This window comes from Meles meles, chromosome 1 (assembly GCF_922984935.1).
Source record: "Meles meles chromosome 1, mMelMel3.1 paternal haplotype, whole genome shotgun sequence".
Lineage (NCBI taxonomy): Eukaryota > Metazoa > Chordata > Mammalia > Carnivora > Mustelidae > Meles > Meles meles.
The window spans coordinates 56,023,824-56,044,067 of NC_060066.1; the positions used below are offsets into that span (position 1 = coordinate 56,023,824).

The following is a 20,244-nucleotide window of genomic DNA, read 5'->3' on the forward strand; positions in this document are numbered from 1 at the left end:
GATATACTATTCTTATCATAAGTAGGTGGAAATAAAACTGTAAAATATCTGGGCTTACTTCAGTCAATAAAAAATGAAAGATTGAACTTAAATATTTCAGCAGGACACCATAAACTACATGCCAAAGTTTTACAATGTATAATCTGAAGAAGTAAATCTCTAAAATAGACCTAAAAACTGCCTGTGAGTTAGGCCATTCCTTTGTTGGGGAGCTCTAAATGTTTAAAAGACCTTTCTTTTGCTAAGCCAGTATCTCAAAACTCTTGTGTCCAGGGGTGTACTGGTAAATGACACATTTGTATCATTTGCTAGATTCTGTAGCAGAAATACTCTCACTGTGACTTGCTTCAAGTAAACAATAGGATGTCACTAAATGCAGATCTAAGAGACACGTTCAATCAGCTCTTATAGGCCAGTATGAGTCAGTGCCAACACACTGTTGGTTGTATTTCTGACGATGTCTTTTCTGGCCAAGGTAAAATACCCTTAATTCTTAGTTACTTCCCATATGCAGTTGATTATCTGTAGAATATTCATTCCTGCAATGGGTATTTATGTAGGGACTACTATTTGCCAGTAATTGTTCTAGGAACTAAACATATATCAATGAACAAAAAATATCTTCATGAAGCTTATGTTATAGTGGAGAGAAAAGACAATGAACAAACAAGTAAATATATAATCTGTAAAATATTAATAAATGATATGGAGAAAAATATATAGGGATAAGGTGGGGGTTGCTATTTTATCTGGGGGAAGGCCTCACTGATTAAAGACCTTATGATATATTTATTCTTTGTTCTCACATGTTGTCATAAAGCTCTTGATAATTTAGAGAGAAAAAGAAGAGAGCTGGATTTATGAAAAGTTTAAGAAGAGCTTACAAAGAGTATAAGCACTATGAAGAGATATTACTCTAAAGCAGAGATTGCAAACAAAGTGTTCAAAAGAATTGAACCAACATTTAAAACTTGGAAAAGTCCATAAATATGCAAAATTTCAGGCTTGCTTGCAAGACTGGGAAACGAGGCAATGCTGATACTGCATTCTGGTGTCCTTTAGACAAGGGCTGAGCTGTCCAGGCAGGCATTCTAGTCCCTAGAAGTTTGTCTGTCTATATCACCTTACATTACCCACATGACCCTTGCACCTATTTGAATTTGTGACCTGGCCAAAATAAATTAATAATTATATTTTAAGAATTTTTTTGTTTTTGAATTTTTTTTCATTGTCTTTGAAACTTAAACCATAAATTCTGAAAAGTGATACACTAGTGGCTCTGCAATCTACTCTACAAGGCGTTTCCAAACTACATTTTGAAAAATGGTAACATGAACATAAAACAGATGTATAAATTCGTAAGACAGCCACTCAAAATGGCTGAAGAAACATTAAGAGGTAAAAATTCCAGAGTGCTAAAATATTCATAATACTTTTTATTAGTAATCAAGATATAGAATATTATAGCAATATTCATATTCTTCAATATGTGTCTATTTCAACATAAATTGTTAGTTTTGAAACATTTCTTCCTGTGATCACCCTTACCTTATCAGCATTACTAAAATATAGTGACATTTAAGTGGCATTTCATACTTTGAAGGTATTTAAAGTATATTGGACAATATGGAGGAGGTCTGACCAAATTAATTAAAAAATTGATGAAAATATCTTTTCATCAGTGAATGTAGTGTGAAGGTCATCAAATTGCTGTCCATCCAATCCAGACAGAATATTTTTTAATTCACAATTCCAAATTACAAATAAACTTCAAAACCAACAGCAAAACCAGCACCTACACTAGTCTATGAAACATATTTTATGGACTCACTTTATGCAACATCACCTTCCATCTGCCAAGACACATATTTCTAAAATTCTATTTACAATGTTGCCTAGAAACCACTATTAGTCATCATAAATATTGCTATAACCAAATAATACTCATACACCAAATGTTGCAAATAAAAACAAGTGATTCTGAAATAATTTCTAGAACCAGTCTCCTTGATTTCAAATTGCTTATTTGTGGGAAGGAATAGAAGGAGGACAACATAATTAAAGTAAACCTTACAACTAAAACTATTATATTTTCAACTTAAAAGTACCTATAAATGGAAATGTTTGACATAAGGAGCTATTTCATAATTAACTCAGTTCTCTTCCCTTTCACTTTGAGATTTCCTTATATCTCTTTCTCAGTTATAGAACACATGCACACACACAAATACATAATTAGTTGACATAAAATCTATTTGGAGACCATTTTTTAAAAGAAATCTTTGTTTCATCTTTGTAGTGTTATTTTATTTACATTATGTGAGGTTTGAAGGCATTGAACTTCTCAGAATAGGAATGTCTCTTATACCACATTTTTAACATAGTGAAATATGCTAGTCACTGTTATGCAGGATGAAATAGTAATAGATTTGTTCAAATATAACTAAATTTAATGTGTGTAAAAGGTAGAATCTGTCTGAATCTAGTATATCTGAGTGAGATATTCCAACTGATCTAACCCTAGTTATCAGCTGATGAGAAAATATATCAGTGTGAATACAACCACCATTGCCTAAGGTGACACTAGCTATACAAGTACTAAGTGCCAGTGATGTCCAGAGATTGTGCTAAATATTGAGAAGAGAACCACAAACAAGATGGGTGTCTATACTCCAGAAACTGTGAAAGTTTTAAAAGTGTAACACATCCAACAGCAGAAGTAGCCATCCATTCATTCAACACATTTAAATCAAACACCGAAGGCAAGATAGCCTTGTTATGGGCTCAAAAGATACCATAAATAAGGGGTGCCTGGGTGGGTCGTGGGTTAAGCCTCTGCCTTCAGCTCAGGTCATGGTCTCAGGGTCCTGGGACTGAGCCCCGCATTGGGCTCTCTGCTCAGCGGGGAGCCTGCTTCCTCCTCTCTCTCTGCCTGCCTCTCTGCCTACTTGTGATCTCGCTCTCTTTCAAATAAATAAATAAAATCTTAAAAAAAATAAAGGAAATAATACTGAGCTTAACCTGAAGAATGGGGTGGGCAAAGGCACTCTAGGCTGCAAGCACAGCAGGTACAGAGCTAGGGAAGCCTGAGAGTCCACATGACTGGAGGATTCAGGATGCTGGTGGAGTGTCTGTCCAAATAATTGTATGGCAGGAGGGTGGAGCTAAATCATGAAGAGCCTTGTATTCCATGCAGAGTGCCAAGGGACACTGCCCTTAGGAAACATGAAGTCATTGAAAAACTTTAAACAGGGAATGGCAGTCCAGTTGTTTTTCAAAAACATCTTTTAAGGAGGTTTTGTAGTAGAGGAGAGTGATTCCTACTCCCTAAAAAAGGCAGAAGGAACGGATGAGAGAGGGCAGTTAGTAGCAAGCAAATAGTATCACACAGAATTTAGTGGTTTATTTGATCACTCTTAGGTTTCCAGCCTGAGAGATAAAAGATACAATTAAACTACATATTTTGGGAAAATATACAATGAGAAAAAATGAGGTAGAAAATAAGTATATGTTGGTATAGGTTGAGTTGGAGATATCTTTGAGAAACTCAGGCAGATGCACTATAGCCTGTTGAGTAACAGGATTGGAACTTAAGGTCATGGAGGACTAGCGGGGGGTCGGGGGGTAGGGGGGGCAGAGTGGGCAATGAATATAAACCGGTGGTTAACACCATCAGAGTGAATGTAGTAACTTAGGAAGTAAGGGCAAATGAGAAGAGAGAGGTGAGGGCAGAACGCTGAAGAATAAAAATGTTACAACAGGCAGAGGAAGAGAATCCAGGAAAGGAGAAGAAAAGATTTTAAGTCTAACAAGATGAGAATTAGGGATGTCCAAAGAAACAAAGAGGGAAAAAATATTCCAAGAAGGAGTGATTAAGTATCCAATACTTCTGAGATGTCAAGGAGACTAAGTGGTAAGATGTATCTAAAGTGCTTTTATAAGATTGCATCCAAACGAAGTGGCCAGCAATAGACTATGGTTGAAAAAATTATGAGCCATTTATATATAATATAGCTATTACAAAACAAAAACAAAAATGGTCTCTATGCTCTAATATGGAGAAATTATTTCCTCCGGGGGGAGAAAACAAAGGGATAGAAAAGGAAAGAGAAGTAGAACCTGCCACACAGAACTTCTGCAGTAGGTGTTTCTATATAGCTAAATTTTAAAAATACCATTGGAAACAACTGAACCTATCACATATTAAATTGGTAAAATAGCAATAAATTTTATTTTATTTTTTTAAATAGCTATAAATTTTAAAAATTTAGTTTAAATGACCTTGAATACAGCATTTTGATGTTATATATGTCCTTAAAGGGATGTGTTCAAGGAACAGAAAGAACTATGTAGGCAATTTAAAATTGTTAGAAGGTATATTGTTTAATGTAATATTACCATTAATGGTTTGCAACCAATTTATATCTGTTGTTAAAAAATTAGGAATTAAATTAATTCTATCAGGAGTCAATATCCTTCAGTGAGGAGAAACATGATAACATTCTAAATAGAGAAATTAAGGAAAAAGGATCTGAATTATTAAAATGCAATTAGAAAGATCAACACCAACCTGTAATTTTCCCTGCTATGACTACTGAAGTGGTCTAGAACTACATCATTCTTAAAGGGCCTATCCACCTAGAAGATCTAACAATTGTAAATATTTATGCCCCCATTATGGGAGCAGCCAACTATATAAGACAACTGCTAATCAAGATAAAGAGTCACATTGATATGAATACATTAACAGGAGAGGATCTTAATACTCCACTCTCAATAACAGATCATCCAAGCAGAAAATCAATAAAGAAACAAGAGCATTGAATGACACATTGGACCAGAGGGACCTCATAGAACATACAGAACATTCCACCCTAAAACAACAGAATATTCATTCTTCTCAAGCGCATATGGAACTTTCTCCAGAATACACCACATTCTGGGTCACAAACCAGAGCTCAAATGATACCAAAAGACTGACATTATTCCCTGCATATTCTCAGACCACGATGCTTTGAAACTAGAACTCAACCACAAGAAAAAGTTTGGAAGGAATTCAAACGCTTAGAAGCTAAAGACCATCCTGCTTTGGATCAACTAGGAAATCAAAGAAGAACTTAAACAATTCATGGAAACCAATGAAAATGAAGACGCATCGGTCCCAAACCTATGGGATACAGTGAAGATGGTCCTAAGGAGGAAATACATAGCCATCCAAGCCTCACTCAAAAAAAACTGAAAAATCCAGAATACACCAGTTCTCTTTACACCTTAAAGAACTTGAAAATCAACAACAAATTAAGCCAACCACATGCACAAGAAGGGAAATAATCAAGATTAGAGCAGAGATCAATGAGATAGAAACTAGAGATACAGTAGAACATATCAATGAAACTGGAAGTCAGTTTAAAAAAAAAAAAAAAAAAGCAGTGAGAGCTTCTAAAGCCCAGATTGTGGTTTCTAAATAATAATCTACTAAAAGAAGAAACCAAAGCTCCAATGTAATAGACATTTGGGAGTGAATTTTGGAAATCTGCACATCTAAATATTAGATAAGAATTCCTGAAATTTAAAGGTGGAGGCAAGTAAATGAAAACAAAGCATGTTGCAGAGCAATATGTATAGTATGAGCTCATTTTGGTTAAAAATATATATTAACAGCACAGCCATCATAAGTGTGATGTCTAGGTGGACTGTTAATTTTTTAAATATTTGTTTGTCTCCATTTATTAAATGTTTATACTTTACATGTCTGCTTTTATAATTTTTAAAAGTCGGTTTAAGAAATAACATCATCAAAATCAACCAACTTAGTTCACTGAGGACCTGGGATGTGGTAGACAGAAGTCAGGGTGTGGTGGAGTGAAAATGAATAGGAGTGGAAACTCTAAGTGTACAACTACAGAGTTTGGCACTCAGTAAAGAAAGGAAGGAGGAAGCAGAGTAATTAATCGGAAGCAGAGAGCTCAAAGGCTCCAAGCATTCTTTGCCCTAAATCTTTGGTGCTGGATTTCTTCTCTCCAGAAGATTCTTCTAACAGACATCCATGTGACGCACTCAGTCACATTTTAGTCTTTGTTCAAATGTCAGCTTCTTACTGAAGCCTGTTCAAAATCACACCTCTCTTCCGCAACTCCCTCCCCTCCACTTGCACAAATCCCCTGTCCTGATCCTACTTTTTTTTTAACCACTGAACTTAGTAATTTTCTAAATTTTATGTAATTTTTACTTTTTTCTTGTTTATCTCCTCCCCTAGAATGTAAACTCCCATTTACTAGAAATTATTTTTGTCTGTTTTTTACACTGAAATATTCCAAGTACCTAGAACAGTGCATGCCACATAGTGTTACTTGACAACCATGTGTAGGATTAAAAGAAGTGTTTTTTAGGATTGGGAAAGACTTGAGCACCTTTATGTATTAATCTTGAATATTCTCAGGAAGAAAGTTAATCCCTGATTAATGAAGCTCAGCATGGTAAAAGCAATCCTTATGACATTTCCTCTGTACCTCTTCTTAGAGTGTATATAACACATTTATAGTAGTAAGCAGATAAAAGCAGCTCACGATGCCTTACATGCCATTGAAAGAGCGAAACTGATTACTATTTTGCGCTTGCTATTTGACTTTTACTTCGAATAACATAAAATGCACTGCCAGAACAGCTATACCACATTCTGTTGGTGCTTTTTCTGTGGAAGATATTCACCACTTTGGCAACAATACAAGTCAGAAACACACACTGTTTGAGCTGGTACTTACTGCCATGGAAAAGCAAATGTCCAGTTAATTTTATTTAATTATAAGCTGCATTGAATTAGCTGCACTGACACAGTAGGACAAGATACCAAATGAGAATTGCCAAAAAGATCTGCTTGCAAGAACAGGTTTGTAATGAGATCTATATCCTTTTACAGTTTAATATTCAATAAAGATTAAGGGGAGGGAAAAAGGCATTGTATTAAGTCAAATTAAAGTCAAAACAAAGATTTCTTAAGAGCATCAGAAGACCTAGAGAAAACTAAAGTAATAAAGAATATAAGTAATTTTAACAAAGAATATAAGTAATTTCAATCAATATTAACACAAAGCAACCATATTAACATGTTGGAGGAGGTCGCTGGGAGGATGTGACTACTGGTTGACCTTGAACTGGACCCCCAAATCAGAGATTCCCCATTGCCTTTCTTGTAGGTTCTGCTTGCCTCCCCCACCCCTAAGAGGCTGCTCTAAGGATACAGCCTTGAAATAATGATGTGGTGTTGAGACCATCTAGATGGTATATGTGATTGAACCCAGTTAAGACATCTATATGAACTTTTAAGATTTGGTTAGTAGGTGTGGAGATCTACTTGTCTTATTGCCACCCACAAGACCCCTGCCCTCTTGGAGTGGCTTGTCTCTTCCTTACATCTCTCCCTCTTCTCTGAGGACATGGGCCAGTTTCAGATTACACCTGAGAGGCTCACAGGAGCTTACAAACTGCAACAATAACTGTAGCAAAAGTATGAACTTGCTCTTTTCCTTATCTCCTAATGCCTTTCTAGGTTCAACCTCCTGATATTTCTTTGGACCTTTAATCTTTTTTTAACCTTCTGATAGAGTCTTGTGGCTCTTGAATGTCCTCAGTTTTGTTTTGTTTTGATTATTTACTTTAAAGTCCCTGATTTATATCTGGCCATTGAACAATGCTTGCAAAAACCTCTAGTCTCAGAGGACCATTCTCAAATGATCAATGACCCAGTATACACGATATTTGTTTTCATCTTGTTTGTTGTTATATCTCATCATAGGCCACTTGGATCATGTACATGAAATGAAAAAATATATACTAAAAGTTTAAAAGTAAATTGAAATAGCTTAATACATGAGGATATATTTGCATTTGGTAAACAACCTTAATTTCATAAAGTTAAATTTAAAATTTTTAAAAAAGTTCTAATATGGGTTAGTTTGGAATTAGAAACAAAGGATCCTCATTTTTCTAATCTGAGTAAAAGTTTAAAAGTCTCAGAATGGAAATGACATAGAGTATCATTTTGAAAAGAAGGAAATAATAAGAAATAGAAAATACTACATTTCACTGGTAAAAAAAGAAAGTGTTACCCACGTTAAACAGAAGGGTTTATTAGAAAAATAATCTAATGAGGAAGACATGATTAGGAAATCTATTAGTTAAACATCAGGGAGAATTGTTAACATTGTAAAAGAAATAAAGAAATCAAAGCATATAGTCACCATTTCATAGGGGATATTACGCAAGAAACCTAAGACGCTCTTCTCCATTGTTTGAAGAAATCGTTTTCTGATAAACCAAACTCAAGAGCTCAGTGTTTTTTCTCTCCAAAACTTCTCATGGAGGTATAAATGTCACTACTAGCTAGTACGTTAAAATTTTAGGCAAGCATGTTAATGTAGTTCCAGGCTTTGGGGATGCCAGTTAATCAACACACTATTGGCATAGAGCAATGACTGATACCCCGAGAACTCAGGGAAGTACAAGCTCTTCTTAGATTACTTTTTATGGACTTAATTACTACTGCAGTACACTTAATCATTCCACATCATATACGAGTTAATGGATGTTCTGAGAGTCCAATCACAGTTCAACGCAATGACAAATGTGCTGGAACAACTTGGCTTGCCTGAAGGAGAGGCAGATTGAACTCATTTTCTAATTTAACAATAAAAGGATTTAAATAGGACACATAGCCCTCTGTTTTAGAAAAAGAAGTCTAAATTTAGGGGCCCCGCCTGGCTCAGTTGGTTAAGCAACTGACTCTTGGTTTTGGCTCAGGTTCTGATCTCGGCATCTTGAGATCGAGCCTCATGTGGGCTCTGTGCTCAGTGTGGAGTGAGCTTGAGATTCTCTCCCTCCTTCTCCCTCTGCCCCTCCTCCTGCTCAAGTGTGCTCTCTTTCTCTCTAAAATAAATAAATAAATAAATCTTTAAAACAGTCTAAATTCATATTAAATAAGAATTTTAACAAGCCTACCAGAACTTTAGACATATCAATGTCAGTCAATAGTTTTTACTATAACATTCATGGATATTAATACAGGTTTGCCCAGAGCACTGATTCTCTGTAAGAACAACAAGTCAAGACCTGTGCAGTTTGATATCACCCTTTTCTACAAGTCATACTTGGGAAGAATTTGTAACTTGATAGGAATTCTGTTGACTTCAGAAAATTCCAGGTTGAGTAAGACACTGTCGCTGTTGTTCAAAGAGCTCATAAGAACAACTAAACAGCTTCACATAGTAACTGGATGCTCTAAAGGGACTCAGTCAGGGATTTTAAAGAAATAAAGGAAAATATTTTTCCATTTTCTTCAAATAATTTCCATAAAAAATTGTCATAAGTGTAATCTTCTTTAAGTAATCATCTATAAAGGCAATGGTTAAAAGCACAGTCCCTCCAAAATTTAGTATATAAAAGAAACCTCTAAGTGCCAACAACATATCCATTACTGTGTAAAAAGGATTGGATGATACAAGCTATATAAGATACTGCTCTTCCTTCTGAAAGACAATTTGGGAAATATTTCTCTCTTACACTAGCCAATACTCAACCCAGAGCACACAAGTGAGGTCGGAGGGGACATTTTGATAAGAAACAAAATTAGGCACCAGATTCCTAATGGATTCTGACTGTTTAGAATTACACAATTTATGGACTGAAATGAAAGAGGAGAGAGAAATGAAGGGGGGATAGAAAAAAAATAAATCAGCTACCTTGAGTTTCTTGGTTCTATGTTTTCCTACTTCTTCCAGAGAATCTAATTTTACCAACTAATATATAAATATGCTCTAGTACCTCTCACGCATGAAAATGAAAACTTCCATCATGCTTTACATGCCCTTCAAACCATTACCAAATTTCTTTATCTTTACCACAGATCTTTTAAAAGTTGTCTCTTCTCTTTGTATCCTTCCTTGCATCCCACAAACTGGAACATTGCCTCTATCTATACTGCTCTTCTAAATTGTTGCCATGTTGACCACAACCTCAACTCTGCCAGATCAGTGGATACACCTTTCCATCTTCCTTTTGTCTGATCTTTTTGTGACATTTGGAAATTCTGACTAGTTAGCCTATTTTGACATTCTATCCTGGGACACTGACTTCTCTCTCTCTTACCCTGCTGTCCACTATTTGGTCAGTTTGTTGGTGGGCACCCATTTCCCCAGCTACCCCTAATGTTTGTGTCTCATGATCCCCCTAATGTTTGTGTCTCTTTCTCTCATCTCTTCTAAGTTGGATGATTCCTTGTCATGGTCCCAGCAGTCACTGATATGTGGACATACACATTTTTGGCAGGGCTCCTAATATTCTGATTCAGCCTTATAAGAAACTTTTTTTTTTTTTTTTTTTTTTTACTCTTCAAATGCTTTAAACTGACAATCTCATCCTATCCCTAGGCTGCATCTCATGAAATTAAGGATGTGTTATTGGTAAACTCTAGTCAATCACCCAGAAACAAATAGTTCAGATAATGATTAAACACAGTTTTAGAAAACAATAGAATTTCCAAATCCCTTTATGAAACTAAGAAAATCTGACAAAATAGCCCAAGCTTAGTTAAATATAATATGAAGAACAGACCTATACCAATTACAAATAAAATTGCAAAAGTCTGTTAAATATTAGCCACTGGAATTTAGCATTATGGTAAATTTATACTTTCTTTAAAAATACAATAAGAAAAAAACATGACCTTGTAAATAGATCCTCAGTAGTCATTTGATAAAATTCAAAACCCACCCTCAATCTCAGGCTTGAAAATCAAACAGATATGATTTAGAATTATAGATTATCCACTTATAGCTGTTTTTCCATTAGACAGGTAGATTAACCCTTTTGGGATCCTAGTTTCACTAATTTTTAAAATGGGTTTAGATTGCCTTAAACCCTTGTTTGAAATATATCTTATCCTTTTTGGGATCCTAGGTTCATTAATTTTTAAAATGGGTCTAGATTGCCCTAAACGCTTATTTGAAATATATCTTATCCTATCCTTTTCATAATATTATCTTTAAAGTCACATATTTAATATTTTTCCCACCAGACCAAAACCACCTTGAAGATACTCTTATATGTCTGTGCATGGTCAGTTAGAGAATTTGCAGGGCCCAGTACAAAGTGAAAATGAAAGTACCCTTTTCCAAAAATAATTAAGAATTCTAAGACAGTCATAGCGGAATATTAAACCAAGCAAGAAGCCCTTCCACGCACAGGCCCCTGTGCAACTACACAGAACATGGGGAGGCTTTATGTGTATGTGATACGTCTGTGTGTGTATCTGCATATTTGAAACAGGTTAAGTATTAGGCCTGGAAAATCAAGCCATAGGAACCTCGGAAAATATCCGTAGACAGAAAGTTAGCTAGCATTCAGGTCTCAGATTATAAACAATAATCATATTACGTTGGGCAAAAATAACTCAGATAATTAATCAAGAAAATATTTTCAGGCTTACCACTAATTGACTAATTGGACAAAAGATTGTAGAACAGTTAAAATGACATTGATTAATCTTTAACAACTTGTCCTTTAAGTAGACATTTATATCACTTTATTTCAATGTTTTCTATTACATTATATAAATCATTCTGAGATGATGTTTTCCTTTCTAATATATATTAGTTGTAATTCACAATCTATGCACTATTTTGTTTCTGTGTTGACTTTTCTGCATAATTCATTGAATCTATGAGTGAACGTTATAACACTCCATTTCTCTAATCATTAAATATTAATACATAAAAATTTATAGAATGTTTAATCCTTGTTAATCTGTCTTATACAAAATAATGTTCAGCTTATCAAAGTATCAACCACTAATTTAAGACTTTATTTTGGAATTCTTTCAAAATGCTATTAATTCTCTCATACACAGAAAAATAATAATTTGATAGAGTTGGAACATATCCTTTTTCATATACCAATAAAAATTCTAAATGTTTTATGAATTTTTTTTAGTGTGATTCTTCACATTTGGGGTCAGAGTTTAGGTTGGAATTTACACGTCCCCTTCTGGAGCTCTGAATAATTTCCTCTCATGATTTCCAAAAGTTTATTTATGCATAAGCCTTTATTCTGCCAGGTTTTATGGTGACTTCATGAAAAAGGAAGATGGATTTCCTCTTGAGGAAGTTATTGATGGATGTTCTTTTATCTGTCCCTGAAACGTATTTTTAAAAAAGAAGAAAGGTGCAGGGTTTGTGCAATTACATACCTCAATGCTGCTGTCAGGGATTTTAGACTAATAGGTAACTAATCTGGGTGCATTTAGTTATAGAAATCATTTTGAAAAGTCACTCCATCCGCCTGTTTTTCCACTCCCCATTCCCACTCTAGGCTCCAGTCAAATGAAAATACTTGTTTTTCTCGGTCCCATTCTGTCTCCTGTACCCATTTGCTTCCCTCCTTCTCCAGCTCTTTCTTCTATTTCCCTTCTGCCTTTACATATTTTCTGTTCATGCATGCTCTCAACCACGCATTCTCATACAGTTGTTCTCTCTCATTCTGTCACTCAGCAATACTTTCTGAATACCTGTGTGCTGGATACTATTCTGAGTGGACAGAGGCTTGGCTGGGCACAGGGAAGAAAAGGGCGGGAGCAGAGTAAGTTGTGTACCACAGGGGTCAGAGAAGGTAGTAGCAACCAGATCACACCGGACGACCTCGAAGGCTTGGTACACAGTGGCAAGTGGCCAGAGTGTGGTCACAGAAGGTGGCATTGCGTAAATCAAATATCCTGCTGTTATGAAGAGTGTGTATTTTAGAGGTAGAGTTGACAAAACTTGCCTATGGACTGGATGTGAGAAGTGAGACGAAAAGAGAAATGGGAGATCCAAGCTTGAGGCTGAGTAATTCCATCTCACTCCTTCACTGTAATTCTCTTCTTTCTCCCTTGTTTCTTTTCCTCTTTTCTTTGTTCACACTATAACTGAATCTGGAATGTTCACCACCTTAGATTAGTGCCTGCTTAAGTCTCAATTTAGAAGTCAGAAACTCTAGAAAGCTTTCCTGAGGTCCCCAACAGTGGAGCAAAGACACACCCACAGGATATCTGACCCTGTCTCCCTCTGGCATTAATTTCCACATTGTTCCCAAGGATGGCTAACACAGAGGCTGCAAGCATGAACTCTAGAGCCAGAATACATCAGGTTTGTGTACAAGCTCTATTACTAACTAGCTAAGTGAACTCTGGCAAGTTACTTAAGGAAGTCTCAGTTCCCACATCTGTGAAGTGCAGATAAGAAAATTTTCTACTCATAGAAAATTATGCTTGAGAGTATATATGTATAAAATGCTTAGCACAATATAGTACAGAGCAAATGCTGGATAAATGATAGCCCTTATCATCATCACTGTTACTACTTCACTCACCTTTTAAGCAGGGCTCCTGCAGAGTATCAGAAAACAAATTCAAGCAGGAAATACTAAAATAATTCAGGTTTAGAAAAAAATTAACTCCTCAGTAAAACACAGTAAAAATGGTCAATTCTGATAAACGCCTGGGTGGGAGTCATAGCTGTTAACTATTACAGTCGGTCTCCATTTCCTCCACCTACTCTGGGCTTTGTTTCTGGTCCAAACATACCACTTACCAGATTAGATGCGCCCACAGGATTATTTTTCTTTGAGGTCTCACCGGGGCAGGTGCATCTACAAAACACAGGGCAGAAAGAGACTGATTACAGAGGTTGAGGGGCTGAGGGTGTAACCCTTTTAATCTTTCTTTACTTCCTTTTTCTTTTTTCTTTCTTTCTTTCTTTTTTTTCAGGACGACTTGGCATCGTCCACGACATCCGTGGCAAGAGCTGCGACGCCTCCTTGGTGGCGTAAACTTGCAATTGCCCAGCTTTTCGTCCTACACATTTGTGGCTTCCGTGGACATAGCAACCAATGCTTTTAGATCCCAGTCGCCTAGCTTTGCCAAGACGGTTAGAGGTCATTTGGAAAGTCTTTTGCTTCGAATTGTTCTCATTCAGAAGGTCCGCTGGTTCCTCCTGTGGGGCTTTGGAAATTCGCGCCCTCCTCTGGTGCCGGTTCAGGTGCACAAGAAGAGCTAGGGGAGGACGCAGGTGCTAAAAGAGGTGGGGCGGTGAAGGCACCCCGGTGGTGAACCCAAAGATCAAACCTGCAGACCCAGCTCAAAGTAGAAACTGAAAGTACACTGCCCGCTGATCCTACGGAAGTTATGGGAAAGGCAAAGCGCAGAGCCGGGCCTTGGTGTGTGCCGCCCCCCTTGGGATGGATGAAGCAGCAGGCGCGGCGTGGGTGAGAGGAACCAGCGGCAGAGGCCGCCCTAACCCGCACGGACTCCCAGCAACTCTGCGGAAGACCAGGCTCCTGGCAGCGACTATGGGCGGTGAGAGCTCGCTCCTGCTGCAGTGGCGGTCATCATGACCACGCCCGCCTCCCGCAGACCATGTTCCATGGTAAGCGCTCCTCTCCAAGGCGCACCACTCCGCGCACCCGGCGCGCTGGGGGACTCCAGGACGCGTCGCCGGGCCCCGCGCCCAGGCGCGTCCCGGAACAGCCCAGCCTTGCACTTTGGACCTGCCGAGAGCACTGGCTCTCTCACAGGCGGGCGTCAGCCGCGCTTCGGTACCCTGGCCCACAGCCACTTGCGGTCGGGACTGCTGCGCCTCGCCCGCTGCGAGAAGCCGCCCCCCATGCCGGCTTGCCGTCCCGAGCCCGGCGCTGCAGCCTCCGCGCCCCTCCTTGGCGGCAGCCCGCAGCCAGGTCTCCGAGGTAGCCAATGGCTCGCCGGCTGGCTTGCCGAGCCAGCGCTCCCCTCTGGCAACCCCGCGCCTGCCCGCCCTCCCCACGCTCCTGGCGGCGCCCAGTTACTCACAGGCGCCCGGGGAAGGGGCGAGTTACCTGAGCTCCTGTAGTTCCCTACTCTCTAGAGAAGTGAAAGCGAAGCTCCCACGGGACTCGCTCTTAAACCCTAAGGGGACAGGTCTCTGGAAAACCCCGTTTCGCCCCTTCAGCGAGGCTGGGAGTTTCCGACTGGGGCTGTACCTCGTGCCCTTTGCTGGGAACCCAAGTCCTCGGGCTGGCGTCGAGAAAGGCGAGCTTTGGGGTTTTGGTTTCTTTCTTTTTCTTCCTTTTTCTTTTTTTCTTTCCCCTATATGGGTGCTTCTTGGTGGAGGCAAGATGAAATAGGCATAAGCCTAATTCTAGACCTTTGCCGAGATCTAATGTATTTTTATTCGTGCGGACTACGGACAACGGCAGAGCTGAGGCGAGCGAGCTGGATTCCCGTGGCAGCCATATGGCCAAGGGAAAGAGACAAAAAGTTCATTGGATGGGGGGGGGGGGGGGGGGGGGGGACGTGATCGGCGAAGAGCTGCTGAGATAAATTAGAATATTTTATAGTAAATACTTCCTCATGAAAAAGGAAAAAAAAAAAAGACGGGTGGGGGAGGATACGGGAATAGGGAGCAAATTGCTCTTGCGCTTCATGCGTGGTCTGTGCGCATTTCAAACTACACCGTTAGATCAAAAGAGACTTTCCTCTCTCGTAGGTATTAGAGAATCCATAGCCAAGAAGTACCAGATCAGTAACAACATAAGGGGGAGGAGGGGTAGAGTATGGAAGACGATTATGGAAAAAGATTTGTAATGAGTACCCTTCAGAAGTTTAGTATAGAATTAGAAATTAGGTATATCCCTATCGTCTCACAGCACTATGATCTCCTGCAATTATTTCTTTCCTGTAGCTCTTGGTTCTAATCCCTGCATCAACTCTAATTTTAATTGGAGAGGTTAAAAAAAAGAGAAAAAAGAAAAGGAAGCTAGGAAGCGCATTATTAACAAGGAGCTTTATTTCCTGAAGTGTATCTGTATTATTCATCTACCAAAAGTTATTAGCAAACAAAATATTAGAATTCTAAATTTCTGTTAATAGTGATTATAATGTGTGGCTTTCGCATTTCCAAGAGATTTCACAAGAAGCTTAAGGATAGGGTTATTCTTTAAACTTTTCCTTTGCTGCTGCTTTGAGGAGCTGAAGTAATTGAGGCCCTACTATGTGGTTCTCAAGGGTACTATCTAGTTTAGGCAATTTAATCACATTTGAGGACCAAAATTGGAATAGTAATAAAAACAGGGAACCGAGAAAGATGAGAAGGCCTGAACAGGTACAAAGGAGAGTCACAAATGGTACTACATCAGTGTTTCAGTATCTTAAACAAAAATGGGAAAAGCTATTTTATAGGATCAATTTATATGTCATATTCACATTCATGCACATGAGATTATTTTTTTCTGGTCTTACCTCTGACACATAACCTGGTGTCTTGTGTCTGTTTTTCTGAAATAAGAGTGTGTAATGCAGTGTTTCAGAGCTTGGTCAGGAAGCACCTTAGTGAGAGGTTTATGTGGAAAAAAGATGTTTTTTTTAATATTCCCTTGACTGCACACACACGCACACACATGCTTGTTTTTGTAGGAAGCGGTGCAGATCAGTGGCTAAAAGCTGAGTTCCTAAACTCTTTAACCTGTCTCTTACTATACACATTATATACAGGGAAAAATTTCTTTGTTCCTTAGGTTCTTCATCTGCACAACTGTGAAAACTGGTAGTACTTACCTCCCCAACTGGTTATGAGATTAAATGGAATATTGTGTGCAATATCATAGGATGGCTGCAGAAATGTCTTTAAGTTTTATCATGGGATTTGTGGATAGAGTTTACAGAGTAGTCTTAATATTGATTGTGGCAGAAATTAGATTTCTTTATATGAGGATAATCAAATTTATGTTTGTAACCTTAATGAGCTGATTTCCACACAACTCATGGTTGTTTTCTGTTTATTAACTTTTTCTTCTATTTATTCTTCTATTATTCTTCTATTTATTAACTTTTTCTTCTATTTATCTATTTCTTCTATTTAAACAATTTGCTTGTGCCAATTGTTCATATTAAAGCCAAGTCTTATATACTCAGATGATGTTTTCTATTCCACGCTGAATGTCTTTTCAGTATTTTTTTTTTTTTTGTAATTCCCAGTGAAAATGGTTCTATGAAATGTTTATAGTGGACATTCAATAAACATTTACTTATCTTAAGGAGGGATGAAGGATTGGATTCAGTAGACTTAGCAACTAATTTATGTTCACTTTGACCCCATAACTTATGCAGCTGAGGATTGAATGTATTATTTTGCTTAAATTAAAAACCAACAAGAATTTTTAGACAGCCATCATTCTGGTGTAACCAAATTCCCTATTGAAAAGCAGATTCTCCAGTTTCAATCCCTTCAGGAAATCTAAAGACAAAATTCCACAGGCCCAAGCTTGCCTTGCATTATTCCTTATGGTTTGTCTTTTCTGTGACCTAAAGAAAAGTTCAGGGTCATGAAAGGGGTGAATGTCTATGCATAGTCTGAAACAAAACAGAATAAATGCAGAGTTTTTTTCCTATCGTGACAACAATGTCAAAAGCATGCTTAAATTAGGCAATATGATTATGTTTATTCTTTGGGTGGTGTGGAGAAAAGACTTCGTTCAATTGCAGACCAAAGTGCAGTTGTTCATTTGAGAGGTGGGAACTTCAGACCCACATCTCAGACCCAGTGAGATGTGGGTCTGAAGCCCTGGGTGTGTTTGCAGTATTGTCCCAGAGGCCATTTCAAGTCTAAAGAAGTACTCTATTGGGATGGCCAGGGAGATTCTTAGACTTAAGGTGCTTGAAAGTTGAAAGGGACCTTAGATCATTTAAAGTTTTCATTTTACAGATCAGTTAAACGAAACTTAAAAGACACTGTCATTCACTTAGTCACACAACCCATTGTAATACCAATACAACCCATGGCATACCAAGATGAAAACCCCAAGTCTCCATACTCCAACCCTCTGTGTTTTGTTTTGGCCTCGTCCATCTGAAGCTAACCTATTTAACAACAATGACAAAAATGGCTTTGACTTTTTAGACAAAGCAAATTAGGTTTCATTTTTCAAGAAGATCTTATGTATGTATGTATGTATTTATTTATTTAGAGAATGCATGTGCAGGAGGGGACAGGAGCAGAGGGAGAGAGAGAGAGGATCTTAAGCAGGCTCCATGCTCACAGCCTGAAGCAGGACTCAATCTCTCAACCCTGAGATCATGACCTGAGCAGAAATCAAGAGTCAGATGCTTAACCAACTGAGCCATCCAGGCACCTCAAGGCAAATTATGCTTCGGGATTGAGAAACTAGTTGTAATACATAAAAAAGACTAAATTTTCTAACTAAGCCATCATTGAAAGCACTGGTAAATGTCATTCAATGAATAAATGGATCAGTGTGAACATGGGGAGCACTAATTACTGAAAGTTGGGGTGAAGAGGACACAACAGCTAGTGCTCATAGAAAGTAAAACAAACTCCTTTGTCAAAACATTAAAGATGGACCTTTAAAATAACATTTATGTAGAACAATAAAAAGGTCTCTTTTTTCACTCTAGTATTTGATTATTTTATTATATTCCCCTTAAAACTCATTTCAAGTTACATGCTATATAACTTATCATCTACTCTTTCCAAAGTATGCCTTTTTGGATACCTGTAAAAAGACAGAAAAATGAAGTTTGGATCAATGCAGTCTGTACAGATCCAATTACAAAGTCAGCATCTAGTAAATAAATAGCAATTGACTATTGTCTGAGAATCTTCAGGACAAAGGAGCAATAGTACAAGAGAGAGGTAGAGCTCTGTAGTATTTCATAGAAGTGGTTTCATTCAGAGGACTAATGTAATTACACATTATCAAAAAACTATGGCCATTTCTGATAAATCTTGGTGAGACAGTAAACAGGTTAGAATTCAGACTTGGCACCTACTGTCTGGTTTTTACAAAAAGATTTAATTGTACTACTCTTCTGATCTTTACAGAGAGGTATAAGGTAACAAAGTGCTTGGCACATGATAGGTGCCCAAACATAACTATCATCATCATGATCATTATTAATCTCCTCAGTTAATTTTGCTGGCACATGTATAGACTCTTAGTGGCAGAGCTGCGAATCGATTCCGTGTCTCATTGTGTTTCTCTTACCTTGTCAAGTGTCTGTGATATATGAAGATACAATGTAGGATTTGTGTTTGTTCTCATACCTGCTATGTAGCCTACTTTCTCTATTTATAAAAATATGTGTCACAAATAGCTCATCATTTGTTGGGGAGTGCTACTGATCTTTATATGACAGATAATGATGCAATAGATGATAAAGTTATTGGGAACTTTATGATGCATTTAACATATATCACAATATTAGTTCTTTGGGTTCCAAGGAGTATTGTTTGTGGTCCTAATCAGAAAAGACACATATGTGAAATATCTTGCATTCATCAAGTACAGCTAAACTTCATTTGGGAAATTAAAAGAAAATATTGTCAACATAACTCAAGAGATTGCAGAAAGATACAAACAAGACATTTTGGCAGACTTATGATGAAATACATCTCTATATAACCACATTTTAAAGTCTCTGGGAATAATTGGCTTTCCATCAGTGCATTATTACTGCCCGAAATGATACCATTTATAATTTCATTCCTTTTGATTAGACAATTGCCTCTAAGTAGGAAGGCTCATCAAAAACAGATATAAATCATTAGTTAGCAGGGTGTGAATTTATTTAATGGGTTTTTCTAATTTGTCAAGAAGCCAGACAGAGCTGTGTTTGTAGAAAATATGGGTCTCTGGGCACTTAGAAACAAAGAATATACTGAAAAGATAGAGCATCAAAATGTAAATGTCAACTTTGTCACAGTTCTGGGAAGGGTAAATAAACCCTTTAAGGTCCATCATTAAAAAGAAGAATATAATCACAGTACCATGGAAATAAACGTGCAGCGTTGCTTTCAGGAAGAGGCTGGGTACTTGGACAATCATCAAAGTTTACATAAATATACATGCCACAAATCATAAAATTTTAAAAATGTGTACCTTGTTTACCTGTAGTTTACCTGGAGATGCTTTTTCTTGTAGAAATGTTCAATATAAATCAAAATTGAATAAATTGATTTATACCTTAGGGTGTTTTTCAGGGACAGAGAGTCTGCTTTCATCACACCTGTTCAGTGCTTTTCCAAAGAGTAATTTTTAAATAAAAAAGTGAAAGAAATCGAAACTCTAAAATGCAGTCCTACTTTGGTTGTTACAGAATACTGAATTTTAGGGTTCTTCCCACACTTTCCAAAAGCCACGATGCATTTCAAAAAATTATTAGAAATAAAT

General features: G+C 37.5%; 1 protein-coding gene and 1 long non-coding RNA gene across 5 annotated transcripts in view; one reads left to right on the forward strand and one right to left on the reverse strand.

The window, feature by feature from the left end:
- Positions 1 to 15,032, reverse strand: part of LOC123948819 — a 77,906-nt gene extending 62,874 nt beyond the window's left edge. Inside the window, exons 1-2 of the long non-coding RNA XR_006819992.1 lie at positions 14,896 to 15,032; positions 13,617 to 13,674 (exon numbers count right to left, since the gene is read on the reverse strand). This is a non-coding gene — a long non-coding RNA (uncharacterized LOC123948819). The remainder of the gene's footprint in view (positions 1 to 13,616; positions 13,675 to 14,895) is intronic.
- Positions 14,092 to 20,244, forward strand: part of IL7 (interleukin 7) — a 54,022-nt gene continuing 47,869 nt past the window's right edge. For 3 of the 4 annotated variants that reach the window (XR_006819991.1, XR_006819990.1, XM_046015943.1), the window contains exon 1: positions 14,110 to 14,450. Coding sequence is in view for 2 of the 4 variants with exons in the window: in XM_046015943.1 (XP_045871899.1) it covers positions 14,441 to 14,450 (10 nt within the window). In the remaining 2 variants the exon portion in view is untranslated. Of the gene's footprint in view, positions 14,451 to 20,244 lie in introns of all 4 variants that reach the window. The other variant, XM_046015951.1, reaches the window with a different exon arrangement.